The sequence below is a fragment of the Danio aesculapii genome, chromosome 9, assembly GCF_903798145.1.
Source record: "Danio aesculapii chromosome 9, fDanAes4.1, whole genome shotgun sequence".
Taxonomy (NCBI): domain Eukaryota; kingdom Metazoa; phylum Chordata; class Actinopteri; order Cypriniformes; family Danionidae; genus Danio; species Danio aesculapii.
Genome location: NC_079443.1, coordinates 47,986,759 through 48,012,697, shown reverse-complemented (window position 1 = coordinate 48,012,697; position 25,939 = coordinate 47,986,759). Strand labels below are relative to the sequence as shown.

General features: G+C 38.4%; 1 protein-coding gene across 2 annotated transcripts; it reads left to right on the top strand.

Moving 5' to 3' along the window:
* The first annotated feature begins 3,424 nt into the window (after positions 1–3,424).
* Positions 3,425–24,289, top strand: igfbp5b (insulin-like growth factor binding protein 5b). 2 transcript variants are annotated; one of them, XM_056465900.1, is made up of 4 exons: positions 3,425–4,385; positions 20,035–20,159; positions 20,255–20,374; positions 23,766–24,289. In XM_056465900.1, the coding sequence occupies exons 1-4, from the start codon at positions 4,058–4,060 to the stop codon at positions 23,898–23,900; spliced, it is 708 nt and encodes a 235-aa protein (XP_056321875.1). In that variant the 5' UTR covers positions 3,425–4,057; the 3' UTR covers positions 23,901–24,289. The 2 variants fall into 2 exon arrangements, with proteins under 2 accessions (XP_056321875.1, XP_056321874.1); XM_056465899.1 differs by having other exon boundaries at positions 3,437–4,385; positions 19,948–20,159.
* The last annotated feature ends 1,650 nt before the right edge of the window (positions 24,290–25,939 follow it).

The window sequence follows — 25,939 nt, the reverse complement described above, 5'->3', positions numbered from 1 at the left end:
CTATGTACCTATGCACTTACACACTCAACAGCATAGTATATGTATGTAGTGTCATCCCAAATTGAACACTAAGTTTTAACTAAGTGGAAATTCAAACTGTTTCCCAGATGACGTTTGACGGTTGTCAAATTAGTGAAATAAATGATCAAAGTGCCAAATAATACCTGCCATGAGTATAACTGCATTCACCATTGGGAGGTGCTATAATCACTCTTGTAGGAGAAATTTGCCTTTACAATCCGAAATAAATAATGTAATCCAACATTGACCGAAAGCTCCGCCCCTTCCGCTACATGAGCAAAGTTGCGGTCGTTGAGTGCGTGAAGTGTCCATCGTTACACATCTCAGTTTTCAATGTGAACGCTCTACTTACACTATTTATACTACAAAACGGTGTAGAATAGAGCACAAGTATGCGATTTGGGATGCACCTATAGAATTCGAAAAACAGTATGTGAGAAGTAACCGAATGACCTACTACTTCCGACAAGATTCTGAAGTGCGCATCTATCTATGGACACTACACTATCCCATAATGCTTTGCGAGAGAATTCATGATGGGAGTGAGGCGACGCAACTGACGTGGGTGGGTCACGTGATGATAACAATGGCAGATGTAGTACGTCCGAGTTCTATTCATATTGCTCACATTCATACTATATAGAATGTACTTTTCTAACAGTTGAGTAGTACATTCAATTTCAAATGCAGTACCTACTGAGTATTAGGTGATTTAGGACACAGCCCATGACATGCTGCACCTGTTAAGTTTATATATTTAACTTTTTTGGAAATAAAAAAATATATAAAATAAATAGCACAATATAAAGAGGAGCTTCTAGTAATGAAGATAAATCACTCTCAAGATATTTGTATATTATTATTAGTTCTTAGTTTTGCTATGCTACATCATAGGATGTAATTAAGGTACAATTCAGTAACATACCTATCAACCCTCCCATTTTACCCAGGATTCTCCCGTATTTTACAGTTCTATCCCGCTATCATCTCGTAAAAGTATTTTCCCGTATTTCTCCTGTATTTTCAGTCTTTCTCTGAAGAGTGGCAAATAAACATTAAAGAGCCGAGCCTCCCTATACGCAACCCATACCGCCGAACCACCAGGGGCCGCCCCTTTCTCTTAAATGTGAGTCTGTTCTGTGCTTTTGCTTTGTTTAGGCATGAAAACACTTTAAAATAAATATAAAAACGGCAGGATTCCCTTTCCTTTTCATTCCAAGTGCCGTCCCCCCTTCATATGCAATCCTCAAAACAGTCATATAGCGGTGTGTGACTGTCAGCTGACGCGCTCTATAGAGATCAATAGACGCTGTTTCCCAAACAGATTCTGTACATCCGATTTGAAGCAGAGCGAAAGTCTGGGTTTTGGGTGCGTGTTTGAACAGACATATCCACATAATTAATAATAACATTATGTAAAGATGTCAATCTTGGTGGGGGTTTTTTCAAACTAATTTCGTCCTAAATGAGCATAAAAAGTTAGGAAAGCAATCGAAAGCTTTCATTATAATGTTAGATCTGTGCAGTTTTAAAGTGACACCTCTGTTATTAAATGTAATCAAATGAAAAAAAATCTAAATAAATAAGAGATTAATTTGTTGCTCTTTAATCAGAATGTGTAAGTTATACAGTGAAGAAATGGCTAATGAGATTTGATAGCTTGAATCTATTTCATTATAATAGCTATTCATTTTAATAAGCTGAACTGTTTGCTAATGTATTTGCTGATAATGTATACTATTTAAATTTTATTTTGTAAATAAAAAACAGCTCCAAATGAACATATTTAGTAATTTGGAGATTTTTTTAGGGGGGGGGGGGGGGGGGTATCGCTTATTTTCACATCCCAATGTTGACATGTATTTTCAGTAAACTTGTACAAAAAAACAGGATATAATTAATAAGCTAGTGAGCCCTTATATTTACCCAAACATCAAACTACATAAATGTATCTTCAAATGTAAGAAGGTATTCAAATGTATGTCTTCAAAAATGATAAACAATGTTTTTACTGCTTATTTGTCAACTAGCCATTCATCAAAACAGCGTACATTCTTAACAGCTGATGTCTGTCCACTTGATTCCTGAGTGTGTACAGCAGCGCTGTGTAAATCTCCAATAATGAAACATTCAGCAATCATTCCACACACACACGCCGAGTCTCTTAGCATTGCTAACAGCTCCTTCTAGTGGTCGAAATCTCAACTAGTCGAACTAAAGCTGCAAGATACTCCACACAGACACACTTTCAGCTGGGTAAAACAAGAGACAGCATGCATGAAAGACCCAGAACAATCAAAAGAAATGAAATATCGTGCGCAGTTCTTTAAACTTGCTATCGTGCATCTGACAAAGAGATTTCAAAGCAAAACAGAGCAGCTCGTTTCACAGCACTGATGAACTTTACATATGGGACATGTGCAAATGCCATTTTGGAGCACTCTATAAGACAAATCAGGGGCATGTAAACACAGAAGAGGGCCACTTGGACACTGAGGGAACGACATGATTAAACAATCGTGTCTGCTAAATCTCATCTTTTCTAAATTGTGGTTTCGGTAGTTCAGAGTTTGGAACAGGTGGGTGTAGATTGCCTATTCTAAAACTACCACCGAGACCACTGTAATTAAAGCTCAAACGAGACTTGGCAACCGAAGGAAAGCCTCTCTGCATGACAGAAAAGAGATTTACCACAGTATTTGCCACACACCTCAGCTGGTTTTAATTGTGCGCTGCGGTGATGGGTATATGAACTTAACTGCTGCAGTCAGAAGTTATTGCTGCGCATTTATACGAGTTGTAACACCATCGGTTTAACCATTTCAAGACAAAGTTACATGTGTGAAATCTCACTGTTATGAGAAGACGTTGGCTACATGGGTTACATCTGACATGGATATTTCTTTGTATTGAACACGAACGAGTTTAAAAATATCGAGATGTGTTATTAGGATCGAATATATGTCTCGCGTGTTTAGTATTGTCGGTTAAAATCTTTAAAATGAGAATGTAGTTGAGATTTAAGCATAGCATAATCGTTCGTATGGCACCAACACAAGCACACTTTGTACTTGACACTAAAGAGGGCAGTTTATGGATAACTACTGGATTTTATAACTGTTTTAATGTGTAAAAGACTAAAGTGAGGATATCGTGTCAAAGTTTGAGACGCAAAGAGCAAAGCGACACGGAGTTACAGCAGACGGTGAACCGAAACGCAGCCCAGTCTCCCTTACTCATACATGTTCTCTGCGCGCACTAATATACGGGTGGTGCCTATATCAGCAGAGCGATCCTAATCGTGCTCTTTTGTGTGTACTCTTCATAATGCATGTGTGAGCGAGCGACTTTATCTTGTCACATACTTGTTTCCATCTGACGCGGAATCTGTTGGAAAGCCGTGCACAAACCTGACGCTATACCAACCGCAAAGTGCACGGAAGATCTCAGAGGAGCATATCTTCGATTTTGCATGGATTTGTGTTTTGCTCTGCGCTCTTGGCATCTCTGCGTAAAAGACTGATCCTATTGCCGAGGGGGGAAAAAAGGCGCTGGCGCTGCGCCACGATCTGGCAAGTGCGCCTCCCTTCACCGCTGTTTGGCTTATTCATAGTTAGGGGTTTGGGTTTGGCTGTTTTTAAAAAGGCAAGCACTGCTGTGAAGTTGATCAGTCCGCTCAGAAAACTTCCAGAGGGGAAAGTGTTTTGGAAACGGAAAGTCCAGAATTTCAGTGCGCAACAACTTGTGCATAAACTGGACTATTGGAGAATACCCAAGTGAATCTTTTTTAAAAATATATATTTATATAAAAATCCACCGGATTCTTTTTCATCATCATCATCAACATCATCATCATCGTTATCATCATCATACTTTTTTAAAGAGACTATTTTTATTTTCTCATTTTTAACACCCCAACCTGTGTTTTCACTTTGCATGCGGACTTTAAATCGAATCTAAGCCAGACGTCCATGCGCTCTCATATCTAGTTCTTGCTTCTTTTTTCCATCGGACCTCATTCACTTTGACACGCAGTATGGCTCTTCTTGTGCTGGGTACATTTCTCACGGTTTTATCCATCAGCGGAGGCTCTTATGTGCCGTGCGAGCCGTGCGATCAGAAAGCGCTCTCCATGTGTCCTCCGGTCCCGGTGGGTTGTCAGCTAGTGAAGGAGCCCGGCTGCGGCTGCTGCTATACTTGCGCTCTGGCGGAGGGACAGGCGTGCGGGGTGTACACCGGTACATGCACACACGGGCTGCGCTGCCTGCCGCGCAACGGCGAGGAGAAGCCGCTTCACGCCCTGCTGCACGGCAGGGGAGTGTGTACGAACGAGAAGGGATACAAACCACCGCATCCACCCATTGGTAAGTTGACTGGAAAGCAGTGCGCCTTTGTTGCACGGAAGCATTGTTGCGTTGAGATCGTGTATCTGGTGAGAACTTTGTGGCTTGCGCTGATCCAGTTTTATGGCGTGCGCATGTTTCTGCATGAGCTTTTCTGTGTTGTGGCCGGTCTGCGCAGCTCCCTGCTTTTTTCATCATATTCCAGCGCAAGGATTAGCAAAGCCTGTTTATGTTTCATCCAAAGCCAATTATTAACAAACGATTTCCAAAGCCATCCAAGAGGTTGGCTACAATGCAGCGGGAGCACCGCGTTTACTGGGAATGTACCATGGTATTCGTGGAAACATTGTGCAAGTACTATTCTTGCACCACTTATGTTTTAATATTTGGATGTAGATTGTTTGTTGTTTTATTCAAAACCATTATTATTACAAGCACGATTGCTATTGAAAATGCACTGTTTTGGGCATACAATTGGGCTCAGAGCTACCACCTTTTGTTATTTAACATTGTAGCACCATGGTATTGCGTTGGAATTACCTGGAGTATACTATATAATGGCAAAAGTAGGCATATACAATATATACAATAAATACAATGTACAAATGCAATACACTGATAAATCAATGCATAATTATATTGCCATCTGATATTTCCTTCATCTAAAGTAGAAACTGCAATCATAACATGGACAAACATGTTTATGAATAAAAGCATTAACCTATAATAGTGACTTTCAAGAAATAGTCAATCATGGCACTGTTTAAAGCTGCTCTGATGCCTCTTTTCATTTGCACAGACGCAAAGCAGCATCAGACTCACCAGAACTGCATAATTTATGCAGCCCAGAACTCTGTAAAGACGCCTCAACAAAGATAACTCAAAACAGTTTTTTTTTAGCATGTGTGTGTATAGTTATTGTTTGATTTGGCTGTGGTGATGTATTGACATCAGCGACTCCTCCATTGTTATGATCACACCTCTCATCATTGTATGGTGTACCCACGCCTCATGATATTCTTGATTGAGATTCTAGGTTGCTCTGAATTTAGGTCTAAGTCTGTGGGTGGTGTTGAGAGTCGGATTACCGTTCAAAGATTAAATCCAAGAGGAGGGAGGGTGGCCGTTCTGGGTCGACAACTCTACCTGTGTGCAAATATCACACTTTGCGAAGAGAAATTGTGCACATCGTGCGGGTTTATTTACATGTATGCATTTGACAGATGCTTCTATTCATGCTTTCCCTGGGATTCGAACTCTCAGCTTCAGGGTTCACAGCTCAGTGCTCTACTAGTTGAGCTACAGGAATAAAAGCAACATATGAGTGTTCAGTCTTTTAGACTTCACGTATTAAACTTTGAAATCACCCATGGGTTTCCACCATGAACATTTGTACACAAATACAACCCCCTCACACACAGGTGCACGTCAGAAACCTGTTTGTTTCAATCTGAAGGTCTCTGATGAGTGCGGTTGCTGGTTTACCCCTTCGGTGATTGCAGTGGGCACACAGTCGAGCCCTTGTGATTCAGCAGAATGTCTGTGGAGCCAATCTATCAAGAGCTGTTCGTCAAGCATGGGGATGAATTTAGAGGGACGCTTCTAGCCTCCCGTGGTATTCGGTTTCAGCGTGATTTTACTAGCTGGGCAGGACAGACAGAGAGAGGGAGAGAAAGAGGGAGAGAGGTCAAGCGTCCTTGCCCGCATTAGGATTCAGAGACTTTTGGCTCGGTGTCCTCCAGATCCATTTTTATTCCCTCAATACGCACAGTTCTACAAACATAACATTGAAATACCTTCATTGGCTTGAATTCTGGCACTCAAGGTTTAAAGATTCAACATTTCGAGCCAAGTACAATAGGTGACGCCAGATTGTCATTTAGCTCCAGTATTGGCAAATTCTGCAGATTTGCCAATGATCTCAAGGGAGACTTTCTGCTCGGACATGCTGTTTGAAATTTGGACACTGCTGCCAACAGATATGACTACAGGCTTTTCGCCTTCAACAATTGCAGGTCTGAATCGAAGTGTGTACAAATAAACAAACCCAAAGAACTGTGCCAAAAAAGCTTGGCTGTTGCGTTCCGTTAATTTATGTGCTTTGTTTACCGGCTAGAGAAACAGCCATAACTAAACAACGATTACAAATGAATGGAACGCAGTTGTTCTTCTCTTGCCTGTCTGCCATCTCACTTTTATATTGCGCCACAGGCCAAACTCAGAAACATATACTTGCTTGCAACATCAGACTGACATTGAAAGATATACAGCAACCCGAAAAGAGATTCCCACTTTTTAGACCTTGTGTACTTTATTTGCAGCATAATCCCAAACCAACAGTCTACAGCGCTCATATATCAAATGCCCAGTCATCCTTTGCAGAGGTATGCAAGCAGGGAACCTATTTGGCATGCTTGAATGACTTCTTCCAGTAAAGTTTAACAGCAATCTGTCCCGCGTGTATTTGTCATTGGCACCTGGAAAGCTAGCGAGTAACAGCTGTGAAGGAAATCAGCTCGCACAGTAGTCTCATCTCTGTCAGAAATGTGATTCCTGGCCTGCGACATCCTCACGCTGGGCCCTGCTTAAATAGGAACACATGTTAGGCTGACCAAAACAGCGAACGCACAAAAACAATCTATTTAATCTATGGGTTTACGACTCGCGTTTGGAAAATTAAACACACAGACTGTAAGCAGACCATGTGGTTCAGCAGAAGACGCCGACCTGTTGAAACCTCCTGTCATGTGCTCCGGGGCGGTGGAGGGGGAGCCGCAGTGTCACGTTTCTTCAGGGAAGGAGAACAAAAGGTGCCTAATTTCTTGCCTGCAGCACAGGTTCAGATGTGGTTCCAAAGTGCAGCCTCAAATTTTGTGCCCTGCAGGATTCTCCAGACAGATAAGAGACAGAACAAAATCGTTACTTTGCAGTTGTTCTGCTACAGTTACAGAAAGGCCTATTTGAGGCTTAAAGAGATATAGTTCACCCAAAAATGAACATTTTGTCACTATTTGCTCTGTGTCAAGTAGTTGTAAACCTGAAAAACACTGACGTCCGAAGTAGGAAAACAAATACTATGGATGTCGATGGTTACCACTTTCCAATATCCTTCAAAAAATATAGAATTTTGTGTTCGACAGTTGAAAGAAACTCAAACAGGTTTGTGTCAAGGGATTAGTCTAAGTGTATCTGTCTGCGGACTGCAAAATGGGGGCGTAAGATGAAGGGGCGTAAATTGTAGTAAGTTAGAGGCGTAACTTGCAGTTATCCGAGATCCCATTGAACCAACGAGATGTTGTTGGCAAGATAGTGGAAATACTTACCAGAGAACATTTTCACCAAATGTTTTCATGAGTTTTCTCGAAATTTATCCACAAGTCATTTGATATATTATTATATTCATTAATTTAGCAACTCCACTCGTTGACTGCTTCGTCTGTTTGACATGATAGTTAGCCTATTCGGCATCGCCCCTATGTGGTTGCAAATAACAGTACAATGGTGAGCGTGTTAAGTGTGAAAGCCTACACAACTCATGGCTATACGTTAATAATTATGATGGCTGGGTTTAGGTTTAGGTAAGGTGTAGACGTTAATAACTGTGATGCTTGGGTTAAGGGTTGGGGGTAGGTGTAGACATTAATAACTATGATGGTTGGGTTTAGTTTTAGGAAAGGCGTAGACGTTAATGACTGTGATGGTTGGGTTTAGGTTTAGGGAGGGTGTAGACGTTAATAACTGTGATGGTTGGGTTAAGGGTTGGGGTAGGTGTACACATTAATTACTATGACGGTTGGGTTTAGTTTTAGGAAAGGTGTAGACGTTAATGACTGTGATGGTTGGGTTTAGGTTAAATGAAGGTGAAGATGTCAATAACTGATGGTTGGGTTTAGAGTTTGGGTAGGTGTAAATGTTAATAACTGATGTACAGCGCCATCTTGCTGCCAACATAATTTTAACATGGCTCCATAACTTCAAATTACACCTCTAACATACTACAAGTTATGCCCCTAAGGCACCTTCATGTAACGCCCCTGTCTTGCAGTCCGCAGACAGACCCTACTCGAATAGCCGGTAAACAGTGTTGGGCAGTAGCATCACTACAAGTAGTGAAGCTACTAGCTTAACTACATTTCTCAGTAGCATCGCTATTTTCTAAATCAAATAGCTTTTCAGTAGTGTAGCTATTTTTTAGTTAAGTAGCGCAGTAGCGTCCACATAAGCTATATTTACCGATCGTGGATCAATAAGTGACAGCACCGACTTTCACAGAGCTGTTAGGCCGGTGTCTAGCCAATGAATGTAAATCCATATGACAGATATGTATATACAGTGCTTCCCACAGGTTTGAAATATACTTGCGGTAGTCGAATTGAAACACACCATTTACCCATATCACAAAATTAGTTAACTATATGCGACAAACAATATATAATTACATTTTTAACAATAATTTATTTTATTATGCACTGTTTCTTTTTAGTTGGTTAAAGTAAAAAAAAAAAGACATCCACAATTTATCTTACATTTATGCTATACAGTAGCCATCTGCACCCACTTACAGGTTAAGTCTGCTTCTCTCACTCTTTCAAGTTACAAGCAAACTTATAAGCCAAAACATTTTAGATATGTATATAAAATAGCCTATGTAATATATTGACATCATCAAATTAATAAAATAATCAACAAATGAGAAATAAATGAAGAAAAGGAAATAAAAACACACAATATCTCTAAAAATTATCAAAATTACAAGATTATTAAAACCTGTAGATTATTTAAATAAAGCAAACAATTACTAATGATATACATACATTTTACAGCCGGTTTAGACCAGTGATTTCATTCTCTTCACGTATATAGAGTCGTTAAGATAAAAAAAAAATTATGTTTGTCTCGTTCTCGTGGCACGCAGCCGCGCAGCTGTGGGTCTGCAGAGCATGTGACTGTCTGTGGGAGTTTAGACAGGTCTCGCGCACACAGAACAAAACGAGTAAACGAGAGAAAATTTTCCACTGCTTAAACGATTGCGGACGGTTATTAGGCGGATACAAAAAAATGTAAAGGATGTTAATTACAGTAAAAAAAAAAAGTGTCATTAAATACTTGGGCGGCCGTTAATAAAGTCTATGTGTGGAAAGCCCTGATATATATATATATATATATATATATATATATATATATATATATATATATATATATATATATATATATATATATATATATATTCTGCCTCCTATGTTTCATTGCCAGTTTTATTGATCACTTAGATGTGATTGACCTGAATTTAAGTTGCTTCGATTTAAAAATGCTTATATGTAGCTAAGCTACTTTTGCTAAGTAGCTTTTAACTTGACTTGCTACATTTCTCAGAGGGTAGCTTTTAGTGCAGTTAAGCTACATTTCAGGTAGAGTAGCTACTTGCTTAGCTCACTACATTTTTCAAGTAGCTTGCCCTACACTGTCAGTAAATTATGACAGAATGTGCAGTTTTGTGTAAACTATCCTTTTAAACCCTCAATTTTGGATTGGGATAGATGGTTGATTAATATACTCTTTCTCAGAACAACACACAAACAGTGTGCACATACAAAGTCATCTTACTACTGTGCTGTACAGTAATAGGGCGAAATGACTAAGACGAGTAACTTTAAATCTTGCTTGATTTTCAATGCAATATCATGTTACAATATACAATACTATAGTTCTATTGTTGAATAACCTAGATGCCAACAAAATAACTTTTCAAATGACATCATGCATCCTACATCATACAACATTTACAATATGCACACAAATGGCTTCCATACTATATAACCCTGCTATAAAAGCTTTGTTAGGATAATCTAGAGAGTTTTGTGCAAATCAATGAGAAATTTAATCTTATTTGGTTCAATTTTCTTTACTTTTTTACATGCAAACAAGATTATTATACTATACTTCTATCATTGGATAATCTAGATGCCAACAAAATGACTATTCAAATGAAATCATGCATCTTGCCTCATACAACACTTACAATATGCACACAAATGGCTTTCATACTATACAACCCTGCTATAAAAGCCTTGTTAGGATAATCTAGAGAGTTTAGTGCAAATCAATGATGAATTTGATCTTATTTGGTGCAATTTTCTTAACTTTTTTTAACATGCAAACAAGATTATTAATAATAAAAAATCCTAAGTGTATGTCAAAATTATTATTTGAATATTTTTGTTCGTATTTTCTCATTATATAACACTCAAAATGTGTTATTTTACCTACTAAACATACAAAGGGTAGTTACAGCCTTGAATTATGTGTCGCAAAACAGTCTAAAAGAGTTTAAAGTAGTCAAACGGATGAAAAACGTTTTTCAAATTTGTCCTAAGGGAAGAATAGGTGTTGCTGATTAGTTTTAGGACAACTCTGGTTTTGATCCACTTCAAATGTTGACTACTGTATATATAAAATATGCTCTATTACTTGCTGATAATACATTAGGTAGTTATCATTCTGAGCTGCAAACAAACCCTTAAAATCCTCTCCACATTACATCCTTTCATATAAAAAGAAACTCCTCAACTTGTTTGGACACATTTTTCCACATTACTGCATGTTTCTTTCTCGCTCCCATGTGTAAATAATGTAAAGCAGTCCTTCCTATGCAAATACATCTTCCACAGTTTAAATTGTCTGGCAAAATCTGTTTACTGCCCAGCCCTAACTTTCTACAGTGTAAAACCTCCGATCTTCAATATACCCCACAATGCATGGATGTTTTGTAACCTATTCAGTATTAACAATGTCCACTTTGGACTCACATATGTGTACTGTAAATTAAAAGAAGTTTAGGAAGAGGAAGAAGATCTGGAAGAGATTGGATGTTGATGCTTTTGGTGGAAAGATGGCTCGAGCTTACAGACAGTATCGCTCTCTTCCTCATTGTCTAAACTAATTGAAATCAGCGACTGGGAGTGATCCATTGATGTCCTGAAGAGCACCTCCTGAGTTCATGTTTCGGAGTGTTGATGACATGAGACACGGTCAGGAGATGAAGAGGTGCACACATGTGCTTTCAGCCTGAAGGGCATCGACAGGTGTCATCACTTTGCATTGTCCTGAATTACAGGGGACTTGTTTGAATAGCAAGTTAGATGATGGCTTTCTTGGTTGTAACCGATAGTGTATTGCAACATGGAAACTTTTATCCCAAAGGAGCCAAGTTTTGCTGTTGATGTATCTTTGTTGTTGGCCATTACCCCAGCATTAGCAGTGTTGGGTAAGCTACTTGAAAAATGTAGTGAGCTAAGCTATTAGCTACTAAACTTAAAATGTAGCTTAACTACACTAAATGCTACCCTCTGGGAAATGTAGCAAGCTAAGCTAAAAGCTACTTGGCAAAATTAGCTTAGCTATATCTAAGATATTTTTGCAATTTTCATTTTTAAACCGAAGCAACTTAAATCCAAGTCAATCATATCTTAGTGATCAATAAAACTGTCAATGAAACATTTAAGGCAGAATTCAGTTCAGTTATTCACTGCAAATAATAAAACAGCTTAAATAAAAAATCCAATGAAATCAGGTGTTAAACATTTAAAATACTATAGTAAATGAAAGTATTTAGAAATATCCATTATATTAATATATTATATATAAGCATTATATAAACAATAAAAAGTACTACAACAAATTAATTTGTGTAGCTCAAAAACATTATGGTACTTACTATAAATTACAATTTTTTGACCATGCCATCAGAATTAATGTTATTGCATCTTAACATCTACCTCTCGAGGTATAGTCAGGAGGAATCCTGCTTCAGAAATAACTCCTCTCCCTTAGTCACCTTTCTATCAAGCAAATTTCTTGTGTCAAGCTGCCTTTCCATTGCACATGACAAATTGCAAGTGACAGACCAGAGGTCATTAATTTCCAATAGAGAGTAGTACGGGAGCTGCGTGGAGTTCCGATCATCTCCGTATGTGGAAAATTCGGATCCGATTTGAGCTGCAGATATAAATATTTGAACTCCTGCGACAAGAACGTAAACAACTGGCCGACCGGATCTGATGTATTCCAGTGTTGTCCAAGCAGGTCCGTGCGCACGAGATGAGAAATAGTAGTTTTTATTGTTATTTTTAGAATCAGAAAAAGTCTATATTAAAAAAATTCTATTCTTAAATGAGTAATAAGAAATATTATTGTTTTTAATATTGTCTCCACATTCCCTTTAAAATTTTTAGCTGTCTATGAGTTTTTAGTGTTCATTCATTCAACCATGGTGAATGCATGGAGAATAACCGTGCATTTACACAGGGGCTTCAGCGCCAATGCTTGACCGAGCCCATGTCTTAAGTTGGGGCTGACGCGATTGTTCACAGCAGCGTCAGCCAATGAAATTAGTCTGCAATCTGCTACTATCTGAGCTGGGGTATTTGCATGAAGCGATCTGATTGGCTGACGCTTCTGTTGGCGCTTGAAAAGTTGAGAATTTCCCAACTTTTGCAGTGGGCAACACCGATGGATCCACATTGAACTTCGGCCACACTTGACATCACCCATTTAAAGTGAATCAGAAGCGCTGGGGCGTAAAGGCTGTTGCTTTTGCACTCTTTTATTTTGGACCCTGCGAGAAAAGCTTCTCTCCCATGGTGCACGACGAAACTGAAAATTCTGTGCGACAGCCACAAGGGGGCATATTCCGACAGTCATGTCCAAACCTTGTGTGCAGTGGAAAGTAGGCTTTAGCCAAATTAGTTGGCTATGTTACCGACCTTAGCGAGAGGGGGGAGTAACGCACCAAAAAGTTGGTTGTCGACCACCATAAAAACAGAAAGATAAAGAAATCATCATTCCCACCATCATATGGATTTACTTCTATCATCTAGACACCAGCCTCACAGCTCTGTGAATGTTGGTGCCGTCACTTATTGATTTGCGATCGGTAAATGTAGCTTGTGTGGACACTACTGAGCTACTTGACTAAAAAAAAAGATTCACTACTAAAAAGTTATTTGATTTAGAAAGTAGCGACGCTACCACCCCACTAGTTAAGCTAGTAGTGTCACAACTTGTAGCGTGCTACTGCCCAACACTGAACATTAGGGTACAGAGATGTAGGCCTGCAAAATATATATCGTTTCAGCATCAATATCACAATGGTCAAGATATGACACCCTCAATAGTCAAGATATGCAATGTTGAGTCTGAATTATAGTTGACCAGGAGCCACAGAATTATATTAAATACTGTATTTATATGGAATATGTACAATTTATGAAAAAAAAATCTTATTTAGAATTTTTGTCTTGTTTCTAGTCCAAATATCTTCATTTCAAAAGCAAAAACTAGATTATTTTACTTTCTCCGCTTAATTTGACTTCTTTCTTTCTTAATTCTTCTTATTTTCTAATATTTTTACTTGATCTAAGATGTTTTAGATATTTGGACTAGAAAGAAGACTAAGCAAAGTAAAAAAAGCATTTTTTGCATTGTGATTATTACATTTCTGTACCTGAATAATGTTAGGCTCCCCAGGAAACCATCAAATTGTATTTATAATCGCAGAAAAATAAAATATCGCAATATCAGATTTGTCCAATATCATGTAGCCCTACACAGATGCGTTTACTTGTGGGTTTTTTTGGTAATCCTGCATGCTTCTCTGCTGCAGCACTCTAAACATGTTGTGGACACGGTCCAGGCTTTAAATATTTAGCGTTGGAATCTTGCCAGGGATGCCATGGTCGGTCTGTGACAATGAAAGCAAGACAAAGACAAGTGGCCTGCTTCAAGAAAGGCAGAGCTAGTCTGAATATTTAACAAACAGCAAGACCCAATTCCAACCGTGCATGCTAATGAAAAATACAAGGTTTGGGATCTTATAAGCACCTTCAATCTGTCAGAATCAAACATCACAACTCTAACGTGGATCTGCTTTCATCATTAGCCCCCAAGCTGTAAGAAAGCGTAGATATTCATGAAATATAATTGCCCAGCACATGTGTAAATTATTAAGCAGAGCCCTATCAGATGCATCTCCTTTGGCAAGGCTCGAGTCCCTTTATCTTAATGAAAAGTTTTGCAAGACCAAGAGGAGAGAGAGACACCAATACCTCTTCGGCATTCTTTCCAAAGCTCATTTGAATAGACGGGCTACACGTGATACGTCTGGTTTGGCCATGCTCCAGGATCTTGGCTGTGTGTCAGATGTTAAACACAGACCCGCTAAACCTTTACAAGCCGGGGACCACGAGCATGGAAAAAGTGATTTCGGTCCTCACGCTGCAAAAAAAAAAAAGCAGGCAGCGGAATCGAATGGCTTTGCAAACTATTGTATTGTTGATTTCGTAAACGCGCTCATGCGCAAGGAGCACCCTCCCGTTCGCTTCTCCATTTCCAAAGCCATGTAAATCTTGCTCTATTTCCATGAGGCGATCTCAAATTCGGCGGCTTCGGTAGTGCAAACCTGCGGGGAAATCTGTACAGAAATTTCAGTCTGCCAAGTCATGGGTTGCGGGATTGATTTCAAAGACACAGCACCATGCTCTGATTGTAACTTCAGAAGCCAGGAAACCAATTCCTGTAATGACCAGGCACCCGCCCCATGCGTCTCCAGGTCAGACAGACTCTTTCACCACCGGGCCCGCTCCAGAACACCCTGCTCCAGTCCACAGCCATGTGAAGCACTGGAGCTCAGGGGGACTGTGAGGGCAGTTATCTCAATCATTTCTGCTGGCGGCCTCAGCTGTCTGATAATGCCCTCTTGGCTGTATGACCAAAATACTTGGCTCGACGTTCAGGCCCGACTCCGTATGTTCACGTCCATTCTGTCTGATTCTCAACTATAGATGCAATAGCAACCATAAGATCATATCTTTAGATTAATATTATCATATCAGACTACTTATGTAGCGTCAAATCCTTACCATGTTCAGCAAGTAATGGTATTTGCTTAGTAAGTAACATGTGTTGTGCTAGTTACTGAAAAATATTAACTAGTTACAGTTACTTGTTACTTCATTTAAAAAGTAACTCGATTACTTTATTGATTACTTACACCAAAAAGTAATGCATTACTGTTAAAAGTCATTTGAGTTACTTTTCCAAAGAACATTTTTAATGCTCCCATTAATGCAATTTTATAAGCTAACCACAAATTAAACGTGGTATGTCAGCAACTTATGGAAAGTAAGCTGTGTATATTCAAAGTGCGAAATCTGCTGTTGTACAGCTATAAAAATATGTTAAACAACAGTGTTGGGCAGTAGCGCGCCACAAGTAGTGACGCTACTAGCTTAACTACATTTCTCAGTGGCGTCGCTAACTTTCTTTAGCTTTTCAGTAGCGAAGCTATGTTATTAGTCGAGTCGCGCAGTAGCATCCACACAAGCTACTTTTACCGGTCGCGGAACAATAAGTGAAGGTGCTGGCATTTACGGAGCTTTGAAGCCGGTGCCTAGTTGATGAAAGTAAATCCATATGAGGGCGAGAATGATGATTTCTTCTTCTTCCTGTTTTACAGTTGTTGACAACAAACTTTTTGGCGCGTTACTGTCACCTCTCGCTCTGGTCAGTGATGTCGCCAACCAATTAGGCTAACACGAGAAATTTGCTTGATGGAAAGATGACTGAGGGAGAGGAGTATATATAGTTTACTGTAGTAAAGGCTAAAGTATACTATGGTAATTACTATTAGTTCATGATAATTACTAATGATTCTATATTATGTAGTGTAATTCATGAATGAAGAGTTGTAAATATATATACAATATAATGCTCATTCTTAAACATTACCCTTTACTATAAATTACTATAGTATTTTAAACTTGTAACGTTCAAGGGATTTTTTGTTTAAGCTGTTATATACTATAATTTGTTTCTGTTTAGAACAGCATATTATTTGCAGTGAATAACTGAACTGAATTCTGCCTCATATGATTCATAGACAGTTTTATCGATCACTAAGATATGATTGACTTGGATTTAAGTTGCTTCGATTTAAAAATGAAAATTGCAAAAATATCTTAGATATAGCTAAGGTAATTTTGCCAAGTAGCTTTTAGCTTAGCTTGCTACATTTACAAGAGGGTAGCTTCTAGTGTAGTTAAACTACATTTTAAGTAGAGTAGCTAATAGCTTAGCTCACTACATTTTTCAAGTAGCTTACCCTACACTGTTTAACAATAAAATCAATCACAGCTTTTTCGGGGCAATATAACACTATACATTTAAATAACGTGTTATTTAAATATAACAGAAATGTGTCACTGTGTCTACTAAACTAATCAACTTTGTTATATTTACACGCACAATCACTTTCTCTCTCGAGTTTGGTTCAGTTTGCAAGCAGGACGTGTTGTGCGGCACCAGCAATGTTAAGGAACACTAGATCCAATTTTACTCTAATAATAGCAATAATTAAACTTGATAACTTCATTAACCTCATACACTGGCTTCACATGCTTCCTTTTAGTGCAGTCAGCTGATCTGGCTAAACTAAAATGAAATACCTTGCTATGCTTTGAAAGTATAACAGTTCACGTTGTGGGGCCATTTCAGTTTTATTTTTTGGTTCGGTTAGGATCGTTAATAACGTAATACTAAATGTTGAAACTAAAATTAACTAGTAAAATGTGCAGTTCACGCAGAAATAAGTATTTTCTTACCTTCAATTGGTCCCAGACCTTTTTTTTCATAGTTAATGGCTACCAGTTTCCAACAATCTTCAATATTTAAATATTTATATGCTTGTTAAGCTGTAAAAATGTTTAACTAAAACATGTTTAGGACAATTAAAGGTTAACTGAACTTTCATTTTGGGATGAATTACCCTTTAAAAATGCTTTTGAAGTATATCTGCTAGTTCAAGTCAACTAAAGATAACAAATTGGACCATATCATAATAAAAACAGTTGCAAAAAAAAAAACTAAATAATATTTTATTAAATGATTCTACTGGTTTGGGTAACTAAATGTCGATGTGATTATATAGCTCAACATTGTATGCTTAGTGTTAATGATCTGTTAATCTCCTCTGGATGTACTATGTTTGGCTTCCCTCTGCATGGTTCAAGTGTTCAGTTTTATGAAGCTCAGCTTTGTCCAACAGCATTTGACTTCAGTGGAAAGACAGTTTATACGCCTGTATCCTGTGATCAGACTATACAGTACAGTATGTGCTTCAATTCCTTGTTCTGTGGCCTCTACACATTTCCCCCAGTCACACGTCAAAAGTCATCTACCTCTCGAGATTCTTCCAGAAAAAGCTTGTGGTTGTCATGGTGTTATGGTTATTGTGACTTCAAAGATCTTCAAGTGCAGCCCTGAGCTGTTAAGGATCCTTTGAAAAGCTGTTTCTGTTCTCACTCCAAACTCCCGTAGTCATGCATATGCTCTACAATGGAAGCAAAAGACTTTTTTGGCTGTGGACAAAAAGTGGTGCATTCAACTTTCAGGCTGCACACCTAAATTCGTTTAATATACTGATTTAAACCCGAATCTCTGTTTAGTCAAGCATAACCTCAGTAGATTGGGCATTTGTATAGGGTGAGATAGGTTAGGTATAGGGGGTTGACATCAGCTGTTGTTCCTGCCACCCTTTGCAAACAAATGCATTGGAAACATTTGGTGGAAAAACAGTTGCTTCCATGTTTACACCATGGACACTCATTAGCAACCAGGATGTGTAAATATCTTGAAGACAAGTCTTTTTGAACTGTGTTAAAGTCAAGCATCATGGAATTTTAATTAAAAGTCATTAATTACTATTCATCGAGTGCTCAACTTTTTGCTTAAAAGTATTATTTTCTTATTTATTTTACCAATATTTATTAAAATGTCCCAGTTATGGTGTTAAGCGATGAACTAAACCAACAAATGATAATCTTATACACTGTAGTCAACTTTCAAAGTGAAACAAACATGTTTTTCCTTTTCCCACTACTAGGTTGCGGCTGGAAGGGAAGCCTCTGATAAATAAGGGACTAAGCTGGAGGAAAATGAATGAATGAATGAAAATTTTCCTAGGACAAGAATGGGTGTTATTCAATAGTTTTAGGACAACTTTGATGAAAAGTGATGATCCACTTCAAATGTTGACTACTGTATATAGCTAATATATTTGAACATATATGTACATATTTGTAATTCCAATGATTGAAACAAATTTATGTACATGGACAATTTTGCATTACATTTATGTTACATATATGACAGATAACTCCAAACGACATGTATGTCATATATGTAACTGCATGTCATGATTTTGCCAAGTACAATGCGATTCTAGATTAACATCTATGTTGATCCTGGAACATAATTTTTGTTCAAAAATGTAATCCATACTAATTCACTACCCCTAAATGCAACCATAACTCTAAATTATTCCTAAAACCAGAGGAGAATAACAATCACGTAGAAGTGCATAAACCTAACCGTAAGCCTAAACTTATCCTGCTTAGAGCCCTTAGAGTCGTCCTAACTTTCCCCCCCAAGCGGACGAAAGTGAAGAGCTGGGGTTTGGTGGAGATGGGTTGAGGTTCTGGTGAGCCCCTAATAGTATCTCTGGGGGCCCAAAAACACAGAGAGCCCTTATAACCGTCCTAACTTTCCTCTTCCTAGCAGCCAAAAGTGAAGAGCTGGGGTTTAGTGGAGATGGGTTAAGGTTCTGTTGGGCCCCAATAGTATCTCTGGAGACCCAAAAACGCTGTGGGCCCTTAGAATAGTCCTACTTTCCCCCTCAAGCGGACAAAATGGAAGAACTGGGGTTTGGTGGAGATGGGTTGAGGTTCTGGTGGGCCCCTAGTAGTATCTCTGGGTGCCCAAAAATGCTGTGGGCCCTTAAAATCGTCCTAACTTTTCCTCGCCAAGCGGACGAAAGTGAAGAGCTGGGGTTTGGTGGGGATGGGTTGAGGTTCTGTTGGGCCCCTAATAGTATCTCTGGGGGCCCAAAAACACAGTGAGCCCTTAGAATCGTCCTACTTTCTCCCCCAAGCGGACAAAATGAAAGAACTAGGGTTTGATGGAGATGGGTTGAAGTTCTGGTGGGCCCCTAAAAGTATCTCTGGGGGCCCCAAAACACAGTGAGTCTTTAGAATCGTCCTAACTTTTCCTCCCCTAGTGGACGAAAGTGAAGAGTTGGGGTTTGGAGGGGTTGGGTTGAGATTCTGTTGGGCCTCTAATAGCATCTCTGTGGGCCCTTAGAATCATCCAAACTAACAAAAGGTGAAAGACTGCATACTAGATGGATTTAATGATGGGAAACTACAATCTTTGAGCAGTGTGAAAGATATAATCAAATAAAAAATGCCAAACATATAAAAATAAAAATATTCTAATATAGTGTATGTAGATATTATTTTGAGAGCGTAGGGAGAATAGCTCACTTTTTTTTTTGTTAATTGTGGTGCAGCTGTCCTTTCTCTCTTTCTCTATGATTTACTTAAAACACTTCGGAAAGTCTGCATGACACCAATTCAAAACAACATAGCAATGCCCTGGCAACCACTTTAACATCATGCTGAGGATTTTTCCTGTGACCGTTCACATTTTTTTTCCAGCAGTAATGCGTATTGTTTGATTCTCTTTGTCTTAGATCGTGAATCAATAGAGCATGATGATACAGTGAAGCCAGACACGACTGAAGACCAGATTCCTAAAATTCCCCTTTACCCCAAACCAGACGTAATCAACACCAAGAAGCATGCTGCCGTGCGCAAGGACAAGAAGAAACAACAGGAGAAGCTTCGGTCACTGGGGTCGTTGGACTACTCTCCCCTTCCCATCGACAAGCACGAGCCTGAATTTGTAAGTTGTGTGACGCGGCAGCTGCGGTAAAATGATAGCTAGCCATTAAATACTAAGGTTAATGATGCAACTCAGCATGTGTTTGTCTGACGCAGGGTCCGTGCAGGAGGAAGCTGGATGGAATCATTCAAAGTATGAAAGACACCTCGCGCGTCATGGCTCTTTCTCTCTACCTGCCTAACTGTGACAGGAAGGGATTCTTCAAGCGCAAACAGGTAAGACTTAATGTCTAGGTTATCATACACTGTAAAAAATGTAGGGTTCCAAACAATTCCCTCAGGTTGTCCCCACACAAATCGATTAATTTAACTTAATTGTTTTTACAAATTTAAGTGGATTGAACATAAAGCAATTAAGACCCCCCCCCCTGAAGAAACCTCAAGAATTAGTTAAGTAGTTTGAAGAAGCAGCAAAAATCCATGCATTACTTGTTCAGCCTATAAGAATACATGTGTATTTGACAACACAAACAATAATGGGGACTATAGAACTGTATGTATTCCAACAGATATGTAGTGTTTCTTCTAACTACTAACCCATGAAATTAAAATAAAGCTTTTAAGATGTTAGATTTTAGTCTTAAGGTTATCTATTTGGAGCAAGTGTGCTTTGTAATGTGACAAATTTCACATTACAAAGACATAAAGAGGTAGTTTGTCACTACCAACTAAGTGATTCAACAGTTTTTTTTAACATCATCTCATACTTTAGTTTCTTATCAGTCCTGCTGACCAATCAAATGCTCTGTAGTATGTGACATGCCCCGCCCCCTTCAAGACACTTGTCGTTTGCTTTTCATTTGATGCGCTTGAGCTCAAACATTATCACTGGCAGAGCTGTGATAAAAACGAAACACTATTGGCAGTTTATTTAATAAGAGGAGGAGCTACTATATAAGGTAGCTAATTAAGCTAATAAAAAAGCTCATGTTAAAGCTAAAATAATCTAAAGCTAGGTGGGTCAGTGGGTAGCACAATTGCCTCACAGCAAGAAGGTCGCTGGTATGAGCCTCGGCTAGGTCAGTTGGCGTGTCTGTGTGAAGTTTGCATGTTCTCCCCGTGTTTGCTTGGGTTTCCTCCGGGTGCTCTGGTTTCCCCCACAAGTCCAAAGACATGCGGTATAGGTGAATTGGGTATGCTAAATTGTCCGTAGTGTATGTGTGTGAATGAGAGTGTATGGATGTTTCCCAGTGATGGGTTGCAGCTGGAAGGGCATCTGCTGCATAAAACGTGCTGGATAAGTTGGCGGTTCAATCCGCTGTGGCGACCCCGGAATAGTAATAAAGGGACTAAGCCGAAAAAAGAAAGAAAATGAATGAATAAATAAATGAATCTAAAGCTAAAAGCTAAAGCTAATAAAAATGAGGTGACAGCTTTTGGACACAGCCTGTCTTTTATTTTATATCCCTTCCCATTTATTCCTTACTTCAAGTATGCAAACAATTGAAAGTAATTAAATCTACCATATAGCACAGTAAAAAAAAAAAAAAAGAGAGACAGCTTGGTAAAATGTGTGAACAATTTAAGAACAACAATACGCAACTGTTTCAGTTTTTTATCTGATACTGCAACTTCAGCTATGAGTGGGTTTAAACAACTCATTGTTTTACAGCACTTTACTTCACAAACAAGTGACATAAATGTGATTTAGAGCAATAAATCCTTCAGCATTGGTAACTACCATTTTGTATCATCTGTCACAGACACTTATGCTGATAGGATCTCCTGTTTTTGTTTAATTTTGAATTTGTGCATTTTGACTCTTGTAGTTAGTAAAATTAGTGAGGTAATTAATGGCGATCACTTGAAATATTGAGTTGTTGACTCGAGATCTGATGCAATCGGATATTTCCTGTTCACAAGTAAATTTTTCAGTGCAATTTGTGAAGCAATTCAACAGGTTAAAGGGATAGTTCATTAAAAAAATATATATATATGGCATTATTTACTCACTTTTTACTTGTTTCAGTTTCTTTATTCTGCTAAAGATATTTTGAATAAATCTAAAAACCTGTAACCATTGAGTTTCATAGTATTTGTTTTTTGTTTCAACTGGAAGTCAATGGTCACATGTTTTTAGCTGTCTTCAAAATATCTTCTTAGGTGTGTAAGGAAACTCAAAGGTTTCCTGGGGGCAAGTAAATAATGAGTAAATAAATTTTTGGGGTGAACTATCCCTTTAACTGGTGAGATCTAGCTGGTTACAAATCAGAATATACATTTATTAAATGTAGTGAAGTAAAAAGTGCAGTTTTTTATTTTGTTTTGAATTTTAGTAATGTAAAACAAAAAATAAATAAATAAAAAACAGTACATATACTTTAAATAACAAATTCGGCCTCATGTGGTTTTAAACCTTTATGAGTTTATGTCTTCTGTTGAAAACAAAAGATGAAATTTCAAAGAATGCTGTCTTCTGGCATAAATCAATTTCTATAGTAGAAAAAATACTATGGAAGTCAATGGGTGCCATCTACCACTTTTATAGTAAGGAAAAAAAAACTATGGAAGTCAATAGGTGCCATCTTACACTTCTGTAGTAGGAAAAAAATACTATGGAAGTCAATAGGTGCCATCTACCACTTCTGAAGTAGGAAAAAAATACTATGGAAGTCAATAGGTGCCATCTTACACTTCTGAAGTAGGAAAAAATACTATGGAAGTCAAGAGGTGCCATCTTACACTTCTGTAGTAGGAAAAAAATACTATGGAAGTCAATAGGTGCCATCTACCACTTTTATTGTAAGAACAAAAAAACAATGGAAGTCAATAGGTGCCATCTTACACTTCTGTAGTTGGAAAAAAAATACAATGGAAGTCAATAGGTGCCATCTTACACTTCTTTAGCAGAAAAAAAACTATGGAAGTCAATAGGCGCCATCTTACACTACTGTAGTAGAAAAAAACTATGAAAGTCAATGGGTGCCATCTACCACTTCTTTCTTTCTTACTTACTCTTAAGGCCATTTAGATCAAAGTTGATATTTACATCTTCTACTTCTATAGTAGGAAAAAAAAATATGGAAGTCAATGGGTGCCATCTACAATCTTTTTTGTTCAGGAGTTTTCTTTTGTTTCTTAAGTGAAGAGTGAGTAAACGATGGCAGAATTTTGGGTTGAACTATCGATTTAAGTACAGCAGTGAAGTAAAAACAGTTACTGACAGGTTGTCATGTAAACACACCCTTGAAAATACAGTAGTAGTCTCGTCAAGCATTTACACCATGGGTCTCAAACTCAATTCCTGGAGGGCTGCAGCTCTACACAGTTTTGCTCCAACCCTAATCAAACACAGCTGATCCAAATAATCGAGGTGTTCAAAAGAGTCACGAACACTTTCATTAGTAGGATCAGCTGTGTTTGATCAGGGTTGGAGCAAAACTGTGCAGAGCTGCGGCCCTCCAGGAATTGAGTTTAAGACCCACGATTTACACTGTTTATGTCAAATAGCAAAATACTCACATATACACTAAAACTTCTGCAAACATGACAGACAGCATGATTATTTTGTGAATGCATACCATCATAGCATGTGGTTGAGACATTTTATCTGATTTTAAACTGTACTTGCAATTATATGAGTCTCTGTCTCTTGTCCACCCTTTAGTGCAAGCCTTCCCGTGGCCGGAAACGAGGTATCTGCTGGTGCGTGGACAAATACGGCGTGCAGCTGCCCGGCACCGACTACAGTGGCGGAAACATCCAGTGCAAGGATTTGGAGAACAGCAACAACAACGAGTGAGAATCAACCCACTCTGATCACCAGACCTAGGGCCCACCTCCTTGTCCTGTACCACCAGTCTACCCGCCAGTCACTTTGAGATTCTGATGCAAAAACGACAAAGAATTACAACAGCTATTACAAATATGAACAATCAGACAAAAAAAAAAGTGAGATAACAGGAATCGTTTTAAGAGAGCGCTCATCTCTATCTCACTGGACTCAGCCAATCAGAGGAGCCCCCTACTATAGCTGAGTCCCATCAACAAAAGAAATTGTCAAAAAAATATATACGTACAATTATATATTTTTATAGAAGCTGGAGTTTGAGCACCATACTGTTTTTGTTTAAAGTTAACATAAAATACCAAAATATATATATAAAGAATATATGGCATGTTGAATATTAACAGGGCTATCTTGGTCTTTTACATCTTTTGCTGTCAAGGTATCAAAGGAGATAGCAGGAACTCTTACTATTGGGGAAAAACAAAATCAAATAAAAAAGGAAAACCCATGATAGAGATCTGCTGATACAATCATCTCTATCTGGCTTTTTTTGTTGGTCCTGTCAGAGCACTTATTCATTGGGGAACCTGCTTGGAAATGTGTAACTTCACCAAGTTCAGTGTATGCGTGTGTGCACACATGTGAGCAATGAAATACGGTGATAGCTTTCAAGAAAAGTTTTGTTTTTCTATTTTTTTTTTGTCATATCCCTCCCTGAAGGTAGTGAAAACCAGGATCCCATTAGACAAATCTGTTTCAGTGGCTTCAGACTTTGTAGCTTACCTAACATGCCAACCGTGCCTATGTAAACAGACGCTGCCACGCAGAGTTACACGGGTGAGCCGGACGGTCCTGAAAGAGAAAACGAAAATTAAAAAAAAACGTCCACACAGAAGCCTAAAAAAAAAAGCGAAAAGGCCACTCTGGAATAGTTTTCGTATCAGATATCGTGGGCTGAGTTTAAAAAGAATGAATGAATAAATAAATAAGACAGATGCTGTTACTCTAAAACGCTCCCAGCATTTGCGTTTAAACTTTGACGGACGTTCACTGACGTCTCTCTGTCTATAATGTTTCTTCTTTTAATAATAGCTTTTATGTTATGTGCTGTTTCCTTTGATTTCATGGAGGTAATAACAGTCCACTTATGAGCCATGTTCCTCGACCATGCGGTTTCACTGAAATTGGTGTAACCTTGGTTTGTTACCTTTAACTCTAGATTATTGAATGTGTTTTTTTTTTTACTTTCTTTATTTTTTTTTGTTGTTGTTTGCTTATCCTTAACAAGCAACCAAAAGCGATCAGGTGCTCAGCAGAGGAGTGTTAGCATTATCAATTTGCATATTTCCATCTGGCCTGTCGCAGTGACGACTTGCTCATTTGAATGCAGGTCAGACCACTCTGTAAGCTCCGCCCACTTTGACTGTTCACCAATAGCTCTTTTGGTTAGCACCATGACACGTTTCATTTGCGTTTCTGTATTTGACGAACCACGAGGACGGAAACAGAAAGTGCATTTCACTACAGCGTCATTTAGTGTGAGTTTCAGTGTGTGAGTCTCAGTGCCTTCCTACATGCAAATACATTTGAATGGTGACGTGAAAGTTACACAATAGCCAAGGGGAATGAAACAACCTTTATATATAAATATATATATATATATATATATATATATATATATATATATATATATATATATATATATATATATATATATATATATATATATATATATGTTGACGAAGGACCTCAAATGCGTTCAAATACAGCATCAGATTAGAGATAAAATCCGTTACACCACATTGTACGTCAAGCAGCTATCAAGAGGCTCCCGAAGCTACAATAGGGAGAGACCGTATTCCAGCTAGCGCTAGCTCATTTACTGTTATTTCTCTTATAAATAAGCTGATTGATTTGACAGAGACTGCAAATGTGTGTAATTGCTGATGAGAGTATTTTCGATCAAGCTATACATCACACGGGGATACTCACCGGCTAGCTCTTGAAGAGCAAGTGAAGCCATTCCCTGCCACAATGGGTCCGTCCGGATC

Bases quoted from the DNA above. Each gene is read 5' to 3' on its own strand.
- igfbp5b (XM_056465899.1), top strand. From the start codon at position 4,058: ATGGCTCTTCTTGTGCTGGGTACATTTCTCACGGTTTTATCCATCAGC. The intron at 4,386-19,947 runs GTAAGTTGACTG...TCTTTGTCTTAG, and splicing joins ACCACCGCATCCACCCATTG to ATCGTGAATCAATAGAGCAT. The intron at 20,375-23,765 runs GTAAGACTTAAT...TCCACCCTTTAG, and splicing joins GATTCTTCAAGCGCAAACAG to TGCAAGCCTTCCCGTGGCCG.